Raw genomic sequence first — 16,791 nt, 5'->3', positions numbered from 1 at the left:
TCAGTGTGACCTAAACCATTCAGTGTGACCTAAACCATTCAGTGTGACCTAAACTACTCAGTGTGACCTAAACCACTCAGTGTGACCTAAACCACTCAGTGTGACCTAAACCATTCAGTGTGACCTAAACCATTCAGTGTGACCTAAACTACTCAGTGTGACCTAAACCACTCAGTGTGACCTAAACCATTCAGTGTGACCTAAACCATTCAGTGTGACCTAAACCATTCAGTGTGACCTAAACCACTCAGTGTGACCTAAACCACTCAGTGTGACCTAAACCACTCAGTGTGACCTAAACCACTCAGTGTGACCTAAACCACTCAGTGTGACCTAAACCACTCAGTGTGACCTAAACCACTCAGTGTGACCTAAACCATTCAGTGTGACCTAAACCACTCAGTGTGACCTAAACCACTCAGTGTGACCTAAACTACTCAGTGTGACCTAAACCACTCAGTGTGACCTAAACCACTCAGTGTGACCTAAACCACTCAGTGTGACCTAAACCACTCAGTGTAACCTAAACCACTCAGTGTGACCTAAACCACTCAGTGTGACCTAAACCACTCAGTGACCTAATACACAAATGCTATGAACTCTATAAAAAAACTATTTCCCCTGCAATAGGCTCAGAGAAATTCAGTTTAAAATATTACATATTTGCTCTATTTAACCCCTCAGACTCAAGTTTGACACACTCACTATTTTTGCACTTTTTGCCTTTGTCAATTGTTTGTTACTGTTGTTTAGTCTTTAACTGTTGAACTGTTGTTTTACTGCCAACAAGTGGTATGTTGTGGTCTTGCACAAAAAAAATACAAGGGAAAAAACAAGTATTTATTTAACCTTTATTTAACAGGGCAAGTCAGTTAAGAACAAATTCTTATTTACAATGACGGCCTACCCCGGCCAAACCCTAACGACGTTGGGCCCATTGTGTGCTGCCCTGTGGAACTCCCAATGACGGCCTACCCCGGCCAAACCCTAACGACGTTGGGCCCATTGTGTGCCGCCCTGTGGAACTCCTAATTACTTCGGTTGTGATGCATCCTGGAATCGAACTAGGGTCTATAGTGACGCCTCTAGCGCCGAGATGCAGTGCATTAGACTGCTGCGCCACTCGGGAGCCCCAAATTGAATTCCCTCAATCTCTCGTGGACAGACGACCAAATTATGCAAGATTTTAGTTTTGGGTTAACTGGGATTAATGTCTTATAAACGTCTAGTTCCAGATGTAACTTCGCTAGGTAAAGCTCTGCCTTATCTCAGCTCACTGGTCACCATAACAACACCCACCCGTAGCACACGCTCCAGCAGGTATATCTCACTGGTCATCCCCAAAGCCAGCACCCCCTTTGGCTGCCTTTCCTTCCAGTTCTCTGCTGCCAATGACTGGAACGAATTTAAATAAAAAATAAAAAAAAATCGCTGAAGTTGGAGACGTATATCTACCTCACTAACTTTAAGCATCAGCTTTCTGAGCAGCTTACCCATCGCTGCAGCTGTACACAGCCCATCTGTAAATAGCCCATCCAATCTACCTACCTCATCCCCATATTTGTTTTTATTTACTTTTTTGCACACCAGTATTTCTACTTGCACATCATAATCTGCACATCTATCACGTGTTAATTTGCTGAATTGTAATTACTTCGCTACTATGGCCTATTTATTGCCTAACTTCCTCAAGCCATTTGCACACACTGTATATAGACTTTTTCTATTGTGTTATTGACTGAACGTTTGTTTATTCCATGTGTAACTCTGTGTTGTTGTTTGTGTCGCACTGCTTTGCTTTATCTTGGCCAGGCTGCAGTTGTAAATGAGAACTTGTTCAACTGCCTACCTGGTTAAATAAAGGTTCAATTTTAAAAAATTAACTATCTCAGCTGTCCGGATGGGCTGTGTTCGCACGGAAGAAAAGTGATTGCATTTGTTTTGGAATTAGGCTACCTCCCGGGCGAGAGCGAAGTGATCGGCTCTGGCCGACAGCGAAGTCAACTCAAAACAAAAGTGACGTAGGAGCAGGCGGAGTTAAGCGTAATTCAGAGTGATGATTTAATGCCAGGGACCTTCGGTATTTCACAATGGGCCGCCGTACTATCTGTCTGGCTCTATACACGGGTTGATGCACCTCCTAAAAATTCCCAACCCACGCGGCGACTCCTATTTGATGGTTGGAGAAATTGCTTGAGACACTCTGAGAATTAGAAATCTATGAAAGCTAACGGATTACTATCTTAAAAACATTGCTGTGCTGACGTGAACACGTTTTGAGTTGTTTTATGGAAAATGGATGCTGCGTTGTTGACAATATGACCGAGCGAAGTACATTCCTGTTCTATTTGAGCAGAGCGTAACTCCCTCACCGGCTTCGATCGCCTGGTCACGCAACCGGAACAGCGTAATCGAATCCCCTCATTAATACGACACCAGTGCCTTCCATTTGGCAAGTAAAAGTTGGTTGAAAATGTACCACGCTTTGCAAGAACAGATGACATTATTGTACACTACATTATTCCATATGTGTTATTGTACCCCCGCATATTGACTCGGTACCGGTACTCCTGTATATAGCCTCGTTATTGATATTTTGTGTTACTTTTTAATTATTTTTTTACATTCGTTTTTTGGTAAATATTTTCTTAACTCTTCTTGAACTGCACTGTTGGTTAAGGCCTAGTATGTAAGCCTTTCATGGTAAGGTCTACACTTGTATTGGGGGCATGTGACAAATACAGTTTGATTTGACCTATATACAGCCTGAAACTAATGACATGTGGAATAAAATAACATTTGAATTTACTTTACCGGTTGTCCATGGTTTTGTGCTTGTAACGGATGGATTTCTGCCTGCTTGATAACTCAGATACACATGAAAACATTAAATAACCCAGGGAATCGATAGAACATCACCCAGAGATGCATAAAATCAATATAACATCCAAAATGGATGAACAGTTCCTTTAATATACACAGGAATGCGGTCTAACCCTAGTGCAGCTGAAAGCAAGCGGGGTCAGATCTGCTGGCTACCTAAAAAGTGTATAAAACAGTAGATATACATACTAACCTATTCTACATAGTTGTATCTCTGGTGTCCTCCGCAGCATTATTCGTAGCCGATCATTCTCCTCCTGGTACTCCACTACCGTTTTCTCAACTGCCCCGAAAATCTCCAGAACAGCCGCCGTTAAACGCTCATTTAAAAACACACGAAACGCATCTAGTTTATACATTTTCAATCGACAGAGAGATAGCTGGACATTCAGTAGTGATGATACCGGAGCATGCGTTGAAATCGCTAAGTTTATTTCGAAGCACTGTGCGGACGCTTACATTTCTTATCGTGGTTTGGTAGAAGACAAAAAGGCGACACCACAGAGTCTATAAACCCAGAGGCGCAACATTGCTAGACTTCCGGAAACGCTTGCGAAGCAGAACAAGCAGGCCGGGTTAGATAAATCAATGAGAGTTTTTAATTAGTTGTTAATTATCTCGAAATCTAAAGGCACAACCTAGATTCGAGCCATTGTCTTAAGTAGTTGAACATGTTATTACTCATGAAAGTGACAAACACGTTTTCAAAGACACGTTTTCATTTTTGTCAAAAATTACTTTATACTTTATATATATTATATATATATATATATCGAAGGAGTGCGTTTTACAGTGTGCACATGCGCAGTTCGGCACGAGAGCCCGTTAGAGCCCGTTAGACCTGTTTCTACGCATGACTTTCGCTAGCCAAGGTCGCCATGACTTCGCCTACAAGCATGAGCGGGGATTTCTATTAGAGAACAGTTTCTGCCTATCTTCATTACTGTCCTGTCTTTGGTTTCACTACGTACGCGCGCCACGTCTTTGTTCAATAATTTGGCTTTTCTAAATGATTTTGACCTGCAGGTGGCACTAGTGTACACTGTTGATCAAAGCCTTGAGTAAATGCACCTATTTTCGACACAATTGGTTGGAAATGCTCAATATTTCAGGAAGCGCGTGGCCTTCACAAAAAAAAGTACGCTCAGTTTCAATTCTGTAAATGTCGTCTGCTTCTGTTCGTATCAGCGGGTGGTGAGTGCATAAACACTATGGTGCGCGACTCAGCTGTTACTTCACCAGCATCCGCCCACAATTGCTAATAACCGATCCGCAACCACCGATTTATACGTGATAAAGTAATCTGAGGCCTGCACCCAACCCTAACCTAATATAGAACATGCGCTATGGGCTACAGTCAAAGTCATAGAAATATTTTTTGACAGGGGTGCAAGATTTGTTTTGTTGTTGCCTGATTTAGATATGTTTCTGCTTTATAATTTATTGTCTATAATTAGACACAATAGACACGCCTCTTTTGTAATTATATGTTGCCCTAGAAGACTAAAATAAATCCCTGCTCAACAAATAATGTACTAGATCCATAGAATGAATGCTTCAATCTAAAGTTCTCTGTCATCTTTCGTGGAGCAAAGACATTTAGGGACTGCGGAGAAATGACAATAACGCAACAATAATAAAAAAAACAAACGGGAAAGATTTTCTATGTAACATGTCCAAATGACATCAGTTTTACCAGTTGTAAAGGAAAAAGAAAGCTGTGAAAACGAACCAACGTGTTTCTGATAAGATTTAACTTTATCTTCGCTACATATTTGATGTGGTTGAAATACTGTCAGCTTTTATTGTTATTTTATGAGGAAGACAGCACCCCTTTGCCTCCGGGGCTTGATATGAACTTTTTCTGTCCTTTCCCAAAAGCATTATTTGGTGATTGGCTGTGTATGCTATTTGGCATGTGTACAGTTAAGCCCTAAAGTTTAGGTTTAAGCACTAAAATACTAGCACACAACTCAGACCCCACAAGACATGTCACCAGAGGTTTCTTCACAGTCCCCAAGTCCAGAACAGATGATGGAAGGTGCACAGTACTACATAGAGCCACGACTACATGGAACTCTATTCCACAGTACTACATAGAGCCACGACTACATGGAACTCTATTCCACAGTACTACATAGAGCCACGACTACATGGAACTCTATTCCACAGTACTACATAGAGCCACGACTACATGGAACTCTATTCCACAGTACTACATAGAGCCACGACTACATGGAACTCTATTCAACAGTACTACATAGAGCCACGACTACATGGAACTCTATTCCACAGTACTACATAGAGCCACGACTACATGGAACTCTATTCCACAGTACTACATAGAGCCACGACTACATGGAACTCTATTCCACAGTACTACATAGAGCCACGACTACATGGAACTCTATTCCACAGTACTACATAGAGCCACGACTACATGGAACTCTATTCAACAGTACTACATAGAGCCACGACTACATGGAACTCTATTCCACAGTACTACATAGAGCCACGACTACATGGAACTCTATTCCACAGTACTACATAGAGCCACGACTACATGGAACTCTATTCCACAGTACTACATAGACCCACGACTACATGGAACTCTATTCCATAGTACTACATAGAGCCACGACTACATGGAACTCTATTCCACAGTACTACATAGAGCCACGACTACATGGAACTCTATTCCACAGTACTACATAGAGCCACGACTACATGGAACTCTATTCCACACTACTACATAGAGCCACGACTACATGGAACTCTATTCCACAGTACTACATAGAGCCACGACTACATGGAACTCTATTCCACAGTACTACATAGAGCCACGACTACATGGAACTCTATTCCACAGTACTACATAGAGCCACGACTACATGGAACTCTATTCCACACTACAACATAGAGCCACGACTACATGGAACTCTATTCCACAGTACTACATAGAGCCACGACTACATGGAACTCTATTCCACAGTACTACATAGAGCCACGACTACATGGAACTCTATTCCACAGTACTACATAGAGCCACGACTACATGGAACTCTATTCCACAGTACTACATAGAGCCACGACTACATGGAACTCTATTCATGTTGTGTTGTTGAGATGTGGTGGTATTGAACATGTTGTGTTGTGGAGATGTTGAACATGTTGTGTTGTGGAGATGTGGTGGTGTTGAACATGTTGTGTTGTTGAGATGTGGTGGTGTTGAACATGTTGTGTTGTTGAGATGTGGTGGTGTTGAACATGTTGTGTTGTGGAGATGTTGAACATGTTGTGTTGTGGAGATGTGGTGGTATTGAACATGTTGTGTTGTGGAGATGTTGAACATGTTGTGTTGTGGAGATGTGGTGGTGTTGAACATGTTGTGTTGTTGAGATGTGGTGGTGTTGAACATGTTGTGTTGTGGAGATGTTGAACATGTTGTGTTGTGGAGATGTGGTGGTATTGAACATGTTGTGTTGTGGAGATGTTGAACATGTTGTGTTGTGGAGATGTGGTGGTGTTGAACATGTTGTGTTGTTGAGATGTGGTGGTGTTGAACATGTTGTGTTGTTGAGATGTGGTGGTGTTGAACATGTTGTGTTGTGGAGATGTTGAACATGTTGTGTTGTGGAGATGTGGTGGTATTGAACATGTTGTGTTGTGGAGATGTTGAACATGTTGTGTTGTGGAGATGTGGTGGTGTTGAACATGTTGTGTTGTTGAGATGTGGTGGTGTTGAACATGTTGTGTTGTTGAGATGTGGTGGTGTTGAACATGTTGTGTTGTGGAGATGTTGAACATGTTGTGTTGTGGAGATGTGGTGGTATTGAACATGTTGTGTTGTGGAGATGTGGTGGTGTTGAACATGTTGTGTTGTGGAGATGTTGAACATGTTGTGTTGTGGAGATGTGGTGGTATTGAACATGTTGTGTTGTGGTGGTGTTGAACATGTTGTGTTGTGGAGATGTGGTGGTGTTGAACATGTTGTGTTGTGGAGATGTGGTGGTGTTGAACATGTTGTGTTGTGGAGATGTGGTGGTGTTGAACATGTTGTGTTGTGGAGATGTGGTGGTGTTGAACATGTTGTGTTGTGGAGATGTGGTGGTATTGAACATGTTGTGTTGTGGAGATGTGGTGGTATTGAACATGTTGTGTTGTGGAGATGTTGAACATGTTGTGTTGTTGAGATGTGGTGGTGTTGAACATGTTGTGTTGTGGAGATGTGGTGGTGTTGAACATGTTGTGTTGTGGAGATGTGGTGGTATTGAACATGTTGTGTTGTGGAGATGTGGTGGTATTGAACATGTTGTGTTGTGGAGATGTTGAACATGTTGTGTTGTTGAGATGTGGTGGTGTTGAACATGTTGTGTTGTGGAGATGTGGTGGTGTTGAACATGTTGTGTTGTTGAGATGTGGTGGTGTTGAACATGTTGTGTTGTGGAGATGTGGTGGTATTGAACATGTTGTGTTGTGGAGATGTGGTGATGTTGAACATGTTGTGGAGATGTGGTGGTGTTGAACATGTTGTGTTGTGGAGATGTGGTGGTATTGAACATGTTGTGTTGTGGAGATGTGGTGGTGTTGAACATGTTGTGTTGTAGATATGTGGTGATGTAGGGGTGTTATATGATGTACTGTTTTATCTTTAGCTCATTCAGTACAAACATAGTTCACTGTTTTATCTGTTGTTTTATATATAATGTGGGTGCTTTGGTGTGTCCTTGGCAGGAACTAATGGGGATCCCAAATAAATAAAAATACCAGATAGCCTAAAAGAATGAAGGAAAAACCTCAATGTATCCTATATAAATTTCACATGTAATATATTTATGGATTTTTAAAAAAACGTATTGTTTCTCTTCATTCAACCGATGACATCATGACTTCCCATCAAACCAAATCCTTGAATGCCTTACCCCTTAAAGTTTGCAGTTGTATCTAAAAAATACACTATTTTGCTCAAAACCTTTTTTTATTTTTTTCCTTTTAGCGTGTGTTCTTAATAAGAACCCGGGGATTATCGTGTCATAACTCCCGACCAATGGCTGTTCGCATCGGGCCGGGGACAGCCCTTAGGAAGGAATTATCACACTATTTATACCTGGGTTTTAGGGCCTTATTGCTTTAACAAAACGGTTGCGAACATAATTGTGATTTTTAATTATTAAAAAAAAAAACATTTTTTCATATTTTATTTTAATAAGTAAATTAGTTTTATTTAATCCTTCCACCAATTGATATAGTCTGGGCAAAAGCCAGTACCCACTGGCCACACTCCTACTACACTGTAAAACTATTCCCTGTGAATTTACAGCATTATACTGGCACCACAGTTGTGAGCTTAGTAGTATAATTTTGCTTTACAGCAGATAGTACTGTAAACTACATTACAGCATATTTTCCTTACTGTAAAACATAGTAAAGCATTCCTGCTGTAATATGTAACACGGGTTAAAACCCTGGATGGGACAAATTACATTTAAAAACATTTTACTAAACCAGTTTGTGATCAATTAGTATTTGGTAGCATTGCCTTTAAATTGTTTACCTTGGGTCAAATGTTTCGGGTAGCCTTCCATAAAAAGTTGGGTGAATTTTTGGCTCATTTAATTTCTCCTGACAGAGCTGGTGTAACTGAGTCAGGTTTGTAAGCCTACTTGCTCGCACACACTTTCTCTGTTCTGCCAGCAATTTTTCTATAGTATTGAGGTCAGGGCTTTGTGATGGCCACTCCAATACCTTGACTTTGTTGTCCTTAAGCCATTTTGCCACAACTTTGGAAGTATGCTTGGGGTCATTGTCCATTTGGAAGACCCATTTGCAACCAAGCTTTAACTTCCTTTTTTCACCATAATTTGCAAATAAATTCATAAAAAATCCTACAATGTGATTTTCTGGGTTTGTTTTTCTAATTTTGTCTGTCATAGTTGAAGTGTACCTATGATGAAAATTACAGGCATCTCTCATCTTAAGTGGGAGAACTTGCACAATTGGTGGCTGACTAAATACTTTTTTTGCCCCACTGTAATTACTGTGACATTGGATTGAGCAGGATCAGGAGAACCAGTTAGAGTTGGTCCACAGGTGTATCTCAATACTCTCTTAGTCTCCTCTCTGTGTCTATGTGTCTAGGTGCACGGTGTTTCCTCCGACACATTGATGCGGCTGGCTTCCGGGTTGGATGCGCACTGTGTTAAGATGCGCACTGTGTTGGGTTGTATATCGGAGGACGCATGACTTTCAACCTTCGTCTCTCCCGAGCCCGTACGGGAGTTGCAGCGATAAGACAAGATAGTAGCTACTACAATTGGACACCACGAAATTGGGGAGAAAAATGGGTAAAAATTCAACAAAAAACAACAACAGATGGAATAAACAAAACATACAGTCAATAATACAGTAGAACAAAAGAAAACAAAAAGTCTATATACAGTGAGTGCAAATGAGGTAAGTTAAGGAAATAAATAGGCCATGGTGGCGAAGTAATTACAATATAGCAATTAAACACTGGAATGGTAGATCGGCAGAAGATGAATGTGCAGGTAGAGATACTGGGTTGCAAAGGTGTAAATTACATTTAAACATTGCAGACGGCATGTCACTTCTGTTACAGTATTTGAATATGCCATATCATTTGTTTAAAATTGCTGAAATGTGTTGATGCCAAACGTGAAAAATGCATAACATTTGTATCTGTTGTCCACATATGTTGACTTTCGGGCAAAGGTGTTTCTTTGGTTCGGTGGAACAGCATTTATCAGCTCTCTGTGCGCCGAAGTCTTATTTTCTGTGGATTTAGCGCCATCTGGAGGGCAAGGAGGACAAAATCAGTACTGCACCAGCGGAGGTGAAAGGGGACCGGCTTTAAAAACAAATCCAAGATGGCTACGTGTGAGTGTTCAGCACAAATGTCCTTGTTTATTTCCCCCCCTCCTTGTTGGTAAGAGTTTCTGCTGCTTTACAAATGTGAAAGGGTTCAATGCACACACTAAGCCTGAGTCCTCTCAGCTCTGAGTATATGTTTTTCCTAGATACAGAGTTCGGATCAGTTTAGTTTCTACTAGCCTAGCAAAGATTGTTGGGAGGTGGGGGAACGACACCAATCACAGCACCAGCACGGCCCTGCTACTCTACATAATCCCCAGCCTGCCCGGCGGCTCGGTAAAAGGCAATTGTTAAAGCTTTTAGATACTACCTCAGAGAGTGCTGTGTGTTTGAAGCATATGAGTCTTAGCAGGGTGCTTCCAGAGAATAACTGTCAATGAGACTGCTAACCAAGGTGCTTTATCTTTATGTTATGGCACTTTTTGTACATGTGAAATGACCGTTCCCCTAATCATTATCTGTTGTTGTTAGCATTGACAGGATACACTTTAAAGTGTTAAGGTAAGTGGTAAAATAGTTAAAAACGCCTTCTAGCTGGGCTTAGAAATCATTGTAAAATTTAAAATGTTCATCCATTTTGCTTGCCATAGAAAAAGCCTTTTTGTGAAATCATATGTATACTGTAGCTCGTCTTGTCTTGCAAACATTCCAACCTGTGTTTCAGTCTACATCACTTTGCTTGGCCTATTTCTTGCTTGTAGATGTCTGCCCACTGTTTATCTGTCTCTTTGTAGCTTTTTAAATGTAGATTGTCTAACCAAGATTCCGAACCTCTTCCAACACTGATCAAAACTCAAAGTGCATTCGCTGTCAACAGGATGTTAACAGGTTTTGAAGCTGAAGATCTATTGTAATTTTAATTATTTCATTTATTTCACTGAAATGTTGTGAGACTAACTCCTGTAACAACCCCCCCCTCCCCCCTGCTGTGCCAGCTCCTACTGCCCCTCAGACCCGGTCAACCTCCCAGACAACAGCTGGACCAGTGCAGCATCCTGCTGGCGCTCCGGTAAATGTCTCATCTCACCTATGTCTTGGCTATTTAATTTAGCTTTTGGTTGTGTGGTGATGGAAAATCAATGTATTGATTCTCTGCTCTGCAGCAGGTGCTTCTTCTCCCTGAGGGATGGAAGCAGACCCTCCCAAGGAGCAGCAAGAGTAGGTCAGTCAGGCCGTCTTCACAAGGAACAAGCGGCTCAAATGTGTCCTGAAAAGCCAGCTTGAGCTGTGGTCCTCCCCTCCCCTGCCTCCTAACATCAGCCATCAGCTTCTCCCTCCGGCCGTTCTGCTTCTGGATGCCCTACCGCCTGTGGTCCTCCCCTCCCCCCTAACATCAGCCATCAGCTTCTCGCTCCGCCTACTTCCTCCGTCCGTTCTGCCTCTGGATGCCTTACAACCTGTGGCCTCCCCTCCCCTGCCTCCTAACATCAGCCATCAGCTTCTCCCTCCGGCCGTTCTGCTTCTGGATGCCCTACCGCCTTTTTGGCCTTTAAGTTTGTGTGCACCCAGCCACAGTGTAAGCGCCACAAACTCACAGGCTGTGGGGTGTACAAGACGGTTCGGAGGGTGCTTGACGTGGACGGCTGGTATTATATGGGGACAGAGTACCTGGAGTGCTGCATCTGTAAGAGGAAGCTACTAGCAGGATGGTCGCTGGAGGTCTTGAACCAGCTGGACGCAAGTCATCGCTACAAGTTCCCAGCCATCTTGACTTACAGGTTAGTAATTCACACCTCTGAAAAACAAAGCTCTTGTTCACTTTGAGGAAAAACTTTTTTTTTTAAATGATCATAGTGAGAAAGAGGCGGTTAGGAGGTTCTTGTCACCGCTGAGGTTTTGATGTTTCAAAGCACCATTGAATTGTTAATTAGCTCTTTGATCTGAATGTCTGACCTTTGACCTCTTATCAGGAACTGTTCAAATAAAGCAGTGTTTCAGAGTCAACTTTTCCCCAAGCCCCTCCTTCCGTTATCAAAGTGTTTGTAGATCCTCCCCCACACACACACTCCTCACCCTCTTCTCCTCTTTTTTACCCCCCAATTTGTCTCTGTGTGTTAGGCTGTCCTGTGACCTGAAGGTGGTCAGGCTGATGAGGGAGAGGACACTGTTCCCCAGTGACCCAGGCTGTACAACCAGCTGAGGGAGCAGCACAGCCTGACCTGGATGAGTCGGACCCTGTACTACCTGTCTGTCTGTGACCACTTTGTAGTCCCAGGTGCTGCACCACTGAGGGTAACACTTCCTCCTCCCTTTTTGGATGTGCCCTCAGCCCAGTGGCTGCTGACTGTCCACGGCTACGACGTTCTGTTCCAGCTAGAGGACTTCAAGGCCCGAGTCACCTCCATCTTTGGGTCCATCCTGAAGATGGATTCAACCAAAAAGGTGATTTTCTTTTTTATATGTTCTTTTTACCAGAAATAAGACTAGTTAGAGACAACTAAATGAATGATAACTTATTATTACTTATTTTATAATGACTTGTAGTCTTGAAAATTAGAGGTCGACTGATTTATGATTTTTCAACGCCGATACCGATTATTGGAGGACCCAAAAAAAACGATGCCGATTTTAAATAAATAAATAAAAAATGTATTTGTAATAATGACAATTACAACAATACTGAATGAACACTTTGATTTTAACTTAAAATCTATTTAGCCTCAAATAAATAACGAAGCATGTTCAATTTGGTTTAAATAATGCAAAAACAAAGTGTTGGAGAAGAAAGTAAAAGTGCAATATGTGCCATGTAAGAAAGCTAACGTTTAAGTTCCTTGCTCAGAACATGAGAACATATGAAAGCTGGTGGTTCCTTTTAACATGAGTCTTAAATATTCCCAGATAATAAGTTTTAGGTTGTAGTTATTATAGGACTATTTCTCTCTATACCATTTGTATTTCATACAGTGGGGAGAACAAGTATTTGATACACTGCCGATTTTGCAGGTTTTCCTACTTACAAAGCATGTAGAGGTCTGTAATTTTTATCATAGGTACACTTCAACTGTGAGAGACGGAATCTAAAACAAAAATCCAGAATGCATGATTTTAAAGTAATTAAAACCTTCCAGAGAGAGACAAGGCAGCAGTCTCCTACCCCGAGAGGTTCGTACTGCACATTGTTCTCAACTCACTACAACACATAAAGACATGAGTATATTTCTCATTAACATGATGTTTCCTTTTTGTTAACTTCATCTGCCTTCAGCTCCCTGCTTGGCCAAGGCTCTGGACCTGCTCAGTGGCCCAACACCAGCAGGACAGTAGAGGCCATTTTCGTTGAGCTGTGCCACAAATACCGTGCAGGCAAGACTGTGATTGGGAACCGGGTCAACAGGTGGGCTGCTATCCTGGGGGATTACAAGAGAATCAGGACCATGGTGCTGGGCAGCCCAAACCTGATTACCCACACAAGGCTGCAACTGTTCCAGTTCAACAAGTTGACCTTGACACAGTGTTAAGTTTTATATATTTTATGTGTAGTTCACTGGTTGACACAGTGTTAATGATAACAATTAACATATTTCACTCTTTTCACACAGGTGCAACAAACCAAACCATTGGAGAGAGTGACTCAGGTGCAACAAACCAAACCATTGGAGAGTGACTCAGGTGCAACAAACCAAACCATTGGAGAGAGTGACTCTGCACCAGACCCAGGACAGCATGACTGCAGAGAGGGAGGAGTCGGGCCTTATCCACGCAGTCAGGAGCACCTATCAGCTTCCAGAGGACAGAATGGGGCAGGCTACACAGTGTGGTAGAGCAGCCACTAGTCAGTCACTTCCACCTCTACCGCCACCTAGTCTGCCTACCAACTCCTTCCCTATTTCTCCAGTCTCCCAAGACCTGCCCTCGACCTGCACTCCTCTGCCCCCTCCTGCTGGTGGCCCCAAGGTATCCAGGACCACTGAATGGAGGAGGAGGCTGGAGTCTGGGAATAAAGTCAGGGCTCACAAACCGTACGAAGGACACAACTGCTCTAAATGTGGCGAGCCTAAAACTTGTGAATTTGTATGTATGGAACTGTGAGATTCTGTGCCGCTACCTCTGGCAGCCAATCGGTGGAGGAGTGGCTGGCACTGATGAGGTCCCAGCATGGTGTTAGCCAGGGCCAGTAAACATCGACTGACTGACTGACCTGACTGCACACCATTTGTTGAAGTTCGGGACATCCTCAGGGAGCCTGTTTCCCAATATCTATTACTCACGATGGATAGAGCTTTCTAGAGGGCAGGTTTTGGGACTGTGATCAATGTAGTCTATACTCTTCCCTTGTAGGAGTCACCTCCCCAGCTATACATTTTATGACCCCAATGAGTTTCCCTCCTTTCCCCTGTTGAATGTCCATGGTCCTCTTTGTTTAGCTGTCCATCTTCTGGGCCTGACCCTGCTCTCTGATCCTAGACAATTTCCTCTTATCTGATTGGGTCAAACTTTCTAAATTAGTATACACACAGTTTCATGGCCTAAACTCCATTAATCCTCACAGTAATCATTCACTAAACAGGATACAAACAAACTAGTTTAACTTGAAACATTTGACATTTTAATAGAATCCATCAGTGTGATTTTCAGTTACACAACATAAAATAACATTGTCTATTTCCTTTGTAGAGGAATCGTATGTGTTACCTCTAAATGTGTGACATTTTCCTCATCGATTCTTCCCTGTCTCTTTATCTTCAGAGGGAGATGCAATGCAGGACTACCAGCATGTCCGCAGGCCTGCCAGGGCCTTGGTGGGGGTGAGGAACCGTCAGTTGTTGTCGGACCGCAGGGTAGACGGTCTGGTGGAGCTGTGGCTGGTGCTGCCAGCCTACAACAAGCAGCGCTTGATCTACCCTGCCCAACACCAGGAGAGGATAGTTTGGGGGCGGTTCAAGGCACTGAAGGGGAAGGACTCTTTCCAACAGTATGTTGTTAATATTCATGTCCTCCACCTGACTATTATATTGTCGCTATATTAAATGCATATGAAGGTCAGGCGATGGCTATCATTATTTTTCTATGTTCTCCAATTATTTATCTCCTCCGTTTCAGTTGTCTTCTCGGACTGAACTCGGGCCCTGCTAATTGGCCAGCCATCTTCTGTTTGGTGGAGGCCATTTGCAGTCATCTCTGCCAGATCCATCCCAGCACCACACAGTCTGCCGGGGTCATCAGGGAGGCAGTGCTGAACAGCCCGAGGTTGATGGCTCAGACCAACCTTCAGCTCTTTGAGCTGAATTAAAGGACCATCAGTCAGTGGTAAGATGTTAACTTATGGAAGACTTGTTACATAAAAGCCATGTGACTAATGACAATCTGAGTGACAGCTTGTGTTTGATTTCTCTCCCTGTTTCAGGTACTCCCGGCGTCAGAGGGAGAGGATGGTGCTGCAGAAGGGATTGGGGCTCGCTCCTGCCCCCCAGCGTCAACGCCCAGCCCCTCCCTACAGCCAAGCCCCTTCACTACCAGCGGGAGGGGATACAGGCACCTTTCCCTACACCGACACCCCCGGGTCCCACGCCAGACCACCCAGCAAGGACGGCCCGCCCATTCTGCCAGCTCACCTGGATCAACAACCCCCCAGCACTTCCCGGCCCTATAGTGATGGCAAAACAATTTATTTTCAGGGTTGAACTGATGGCACCTGCTCAACATCCTGGATCATGGCAGACATTGAACAACTCCTTCAGATTGCTATCAAAGACTATGTATTTTGGATCTTGCACACACACTCTTCGATAGTATATCTTGGCTCGAACTGTGACGATTGTGATTCTGAGCTCTCCGGTTCTCACAGAGAGTTCTGGTCTTCACTGATCTCACTCTCCGTCAGCTCCATCTGTGGCGTATAGGGGCAGGACTCGGTAGTATACTGATGGTATTCATCGTAATCTAGCTGGGCCCCGAGCTCTTTAGTGATGGTCCCAGTGGACCTCTTCACCACAACACAGGAACACTCTGGCACCCAGGGGTCAGTTTGGCTGTACTAACCCTTCTTTCCTGTTGGTAGAAAACCGTTAAGGCATCTTTTAGGCTATAGGTATATTCAAGAATCACTGTGTATTGTCCATTTTATGTCCAAAATGGCCTCCGGGACGACAGATTGTGTCTTGAAATAAACTATAGCCTTATAAATAACATGGATTTGCTTGTGCCTCCTCCTGCAGTCTCCTCCAGGATGAAAACCTTTTTCAGGGATGTAGATGTCACCCTGAAAACAAACAAATGTTTTGTTAAGACAACTGAACCCAAATATAGAAGTTGGCGTTAACAAGCTACCTTTCTTGTATGCTTTGCCATTTTTCCCCCAGCAAACATTAGCTATGTCAACTTTTTATTTTTATTTTTTTTATTTAACCAGGTAGGCTAGTTGAGAACAAGTTCTCATTTACAACTGCGACCTGGCCAAGATAAAGCATAGCAGTGTGAACAGACATCACAGAGTTACACATGGGATAAACAATAAACAAGTCAATAACACAGTAGAAAGCAGGAAAAAAAAGTCTAGCTAAATAAAGTGGGGCTAACAAAACATTCAAAGAACAAATGTCAACTAAATGTATTACAGTAACATTACTTGACTGAGGTGGAAGCTAGCTACAGAGTAACTACCTAATAACAGGGCTACACAGACAAACTGTGCTGCAATTTTAGGTGCAGTCGAGTTACTTGCTAACGCTAGTTGCTGGGGGGGGGGGGGTTACACAAAACATTTCAGATGCAATTAACTTAAACTCACGCCATTCTGTACAAATGTCCGCAACCGCAACATTCAAACGAGGCTACAAAAAAAACTAGCGACTGTGTTGACTTCAAAATCGGGGGTGTGAACTAGGTTTCTATTCTAGTGTTGATCAGCATGGTAATGTCTCTATAGTATTGGATAAAAGTTGAAAAAAAACGGACGCTCCGTTACATCGTGGCGTGTCATGCTGTAACGTACAGTGCGCATAAAGCTACTATTTCTGTCTTACAATCTCTCTCCACCAGGTTTAGCACTTCTATCATCCTTTAAAAACAAGAAAT

At 42.9% G+C, this 16,791-nt stretch overlaps 1 protein-coding gene and 1 long non-coding RNA gene across 10 annotated transcripts in view; one reads left to right on the top strand and one right to left on the bottom strand.

The window, feature by feature from the left end:
* The window catches only part of LOC118369000 (zinc finger protein 2-like), a 24,732-nt gene extending 21,328 nt beyond the window's left edge, over window positions 1–3,404 (bottom strand). Inside the window, exon 1 of the mRNA XM_052497754.1 lies at window positions 3,077–3,404. Within this exon, the coding sequence (XP_052353714.1) occupies window positions 3,077–3,242 (166 nt within the window). The 5' untranslated portion in view covers window positions 3,243–3,404. The remainder of the gene's footprint in view (window positions 1–3,076) is intronic.
* Window positions 1–16,791, top strand: part of LOC118369008 (uncharacterized) — a 25,767-nt gene extending 8,976 nt beyond the window's left edge. The window contains exons 1-10 of one of the 9 annotated variants that reach the window (XR_008094073.1): window positions 9,837–10,168; window positions 10,509–10,602; window positions 10,710–10,783; window positions 10,878–11,492; window positions 11,833–12,156; window positions 12,983–13,111; window positions 13,317–13,671; window positions 14,464–14,689; window positions 14,818–15,024; window positions 15,122–16,791. This is a non-coding gene — a long non-coding RNA (uncharacterized LOC118369008). The other 8 variants (XR_004822493.2, XR_004822496.2, XR_008094076.1 and 5 more) reach the window with 8 other exon arrangements.

Source organism: Oncorhynchus keta, chromosome 35, assembly GCF_023373465.1.
Source record: "Oncorhynchus keta strain PuntledgeMale-10-30-2019 chromosome 35, Oket_V2, whole genome shotgun sequence".
Classification (NCBI taxonomy): Eukaryota; Metazoa; Chordata; class Actinopteri; order Salmoniformes; family Salmonidae; genus Oncorhynchus; species Oncorhynchus keta.
Note: the sequence above shows the minus strand (reverse complement) of the source record. Positions and strands in the feature narration are given on the sequence as shown.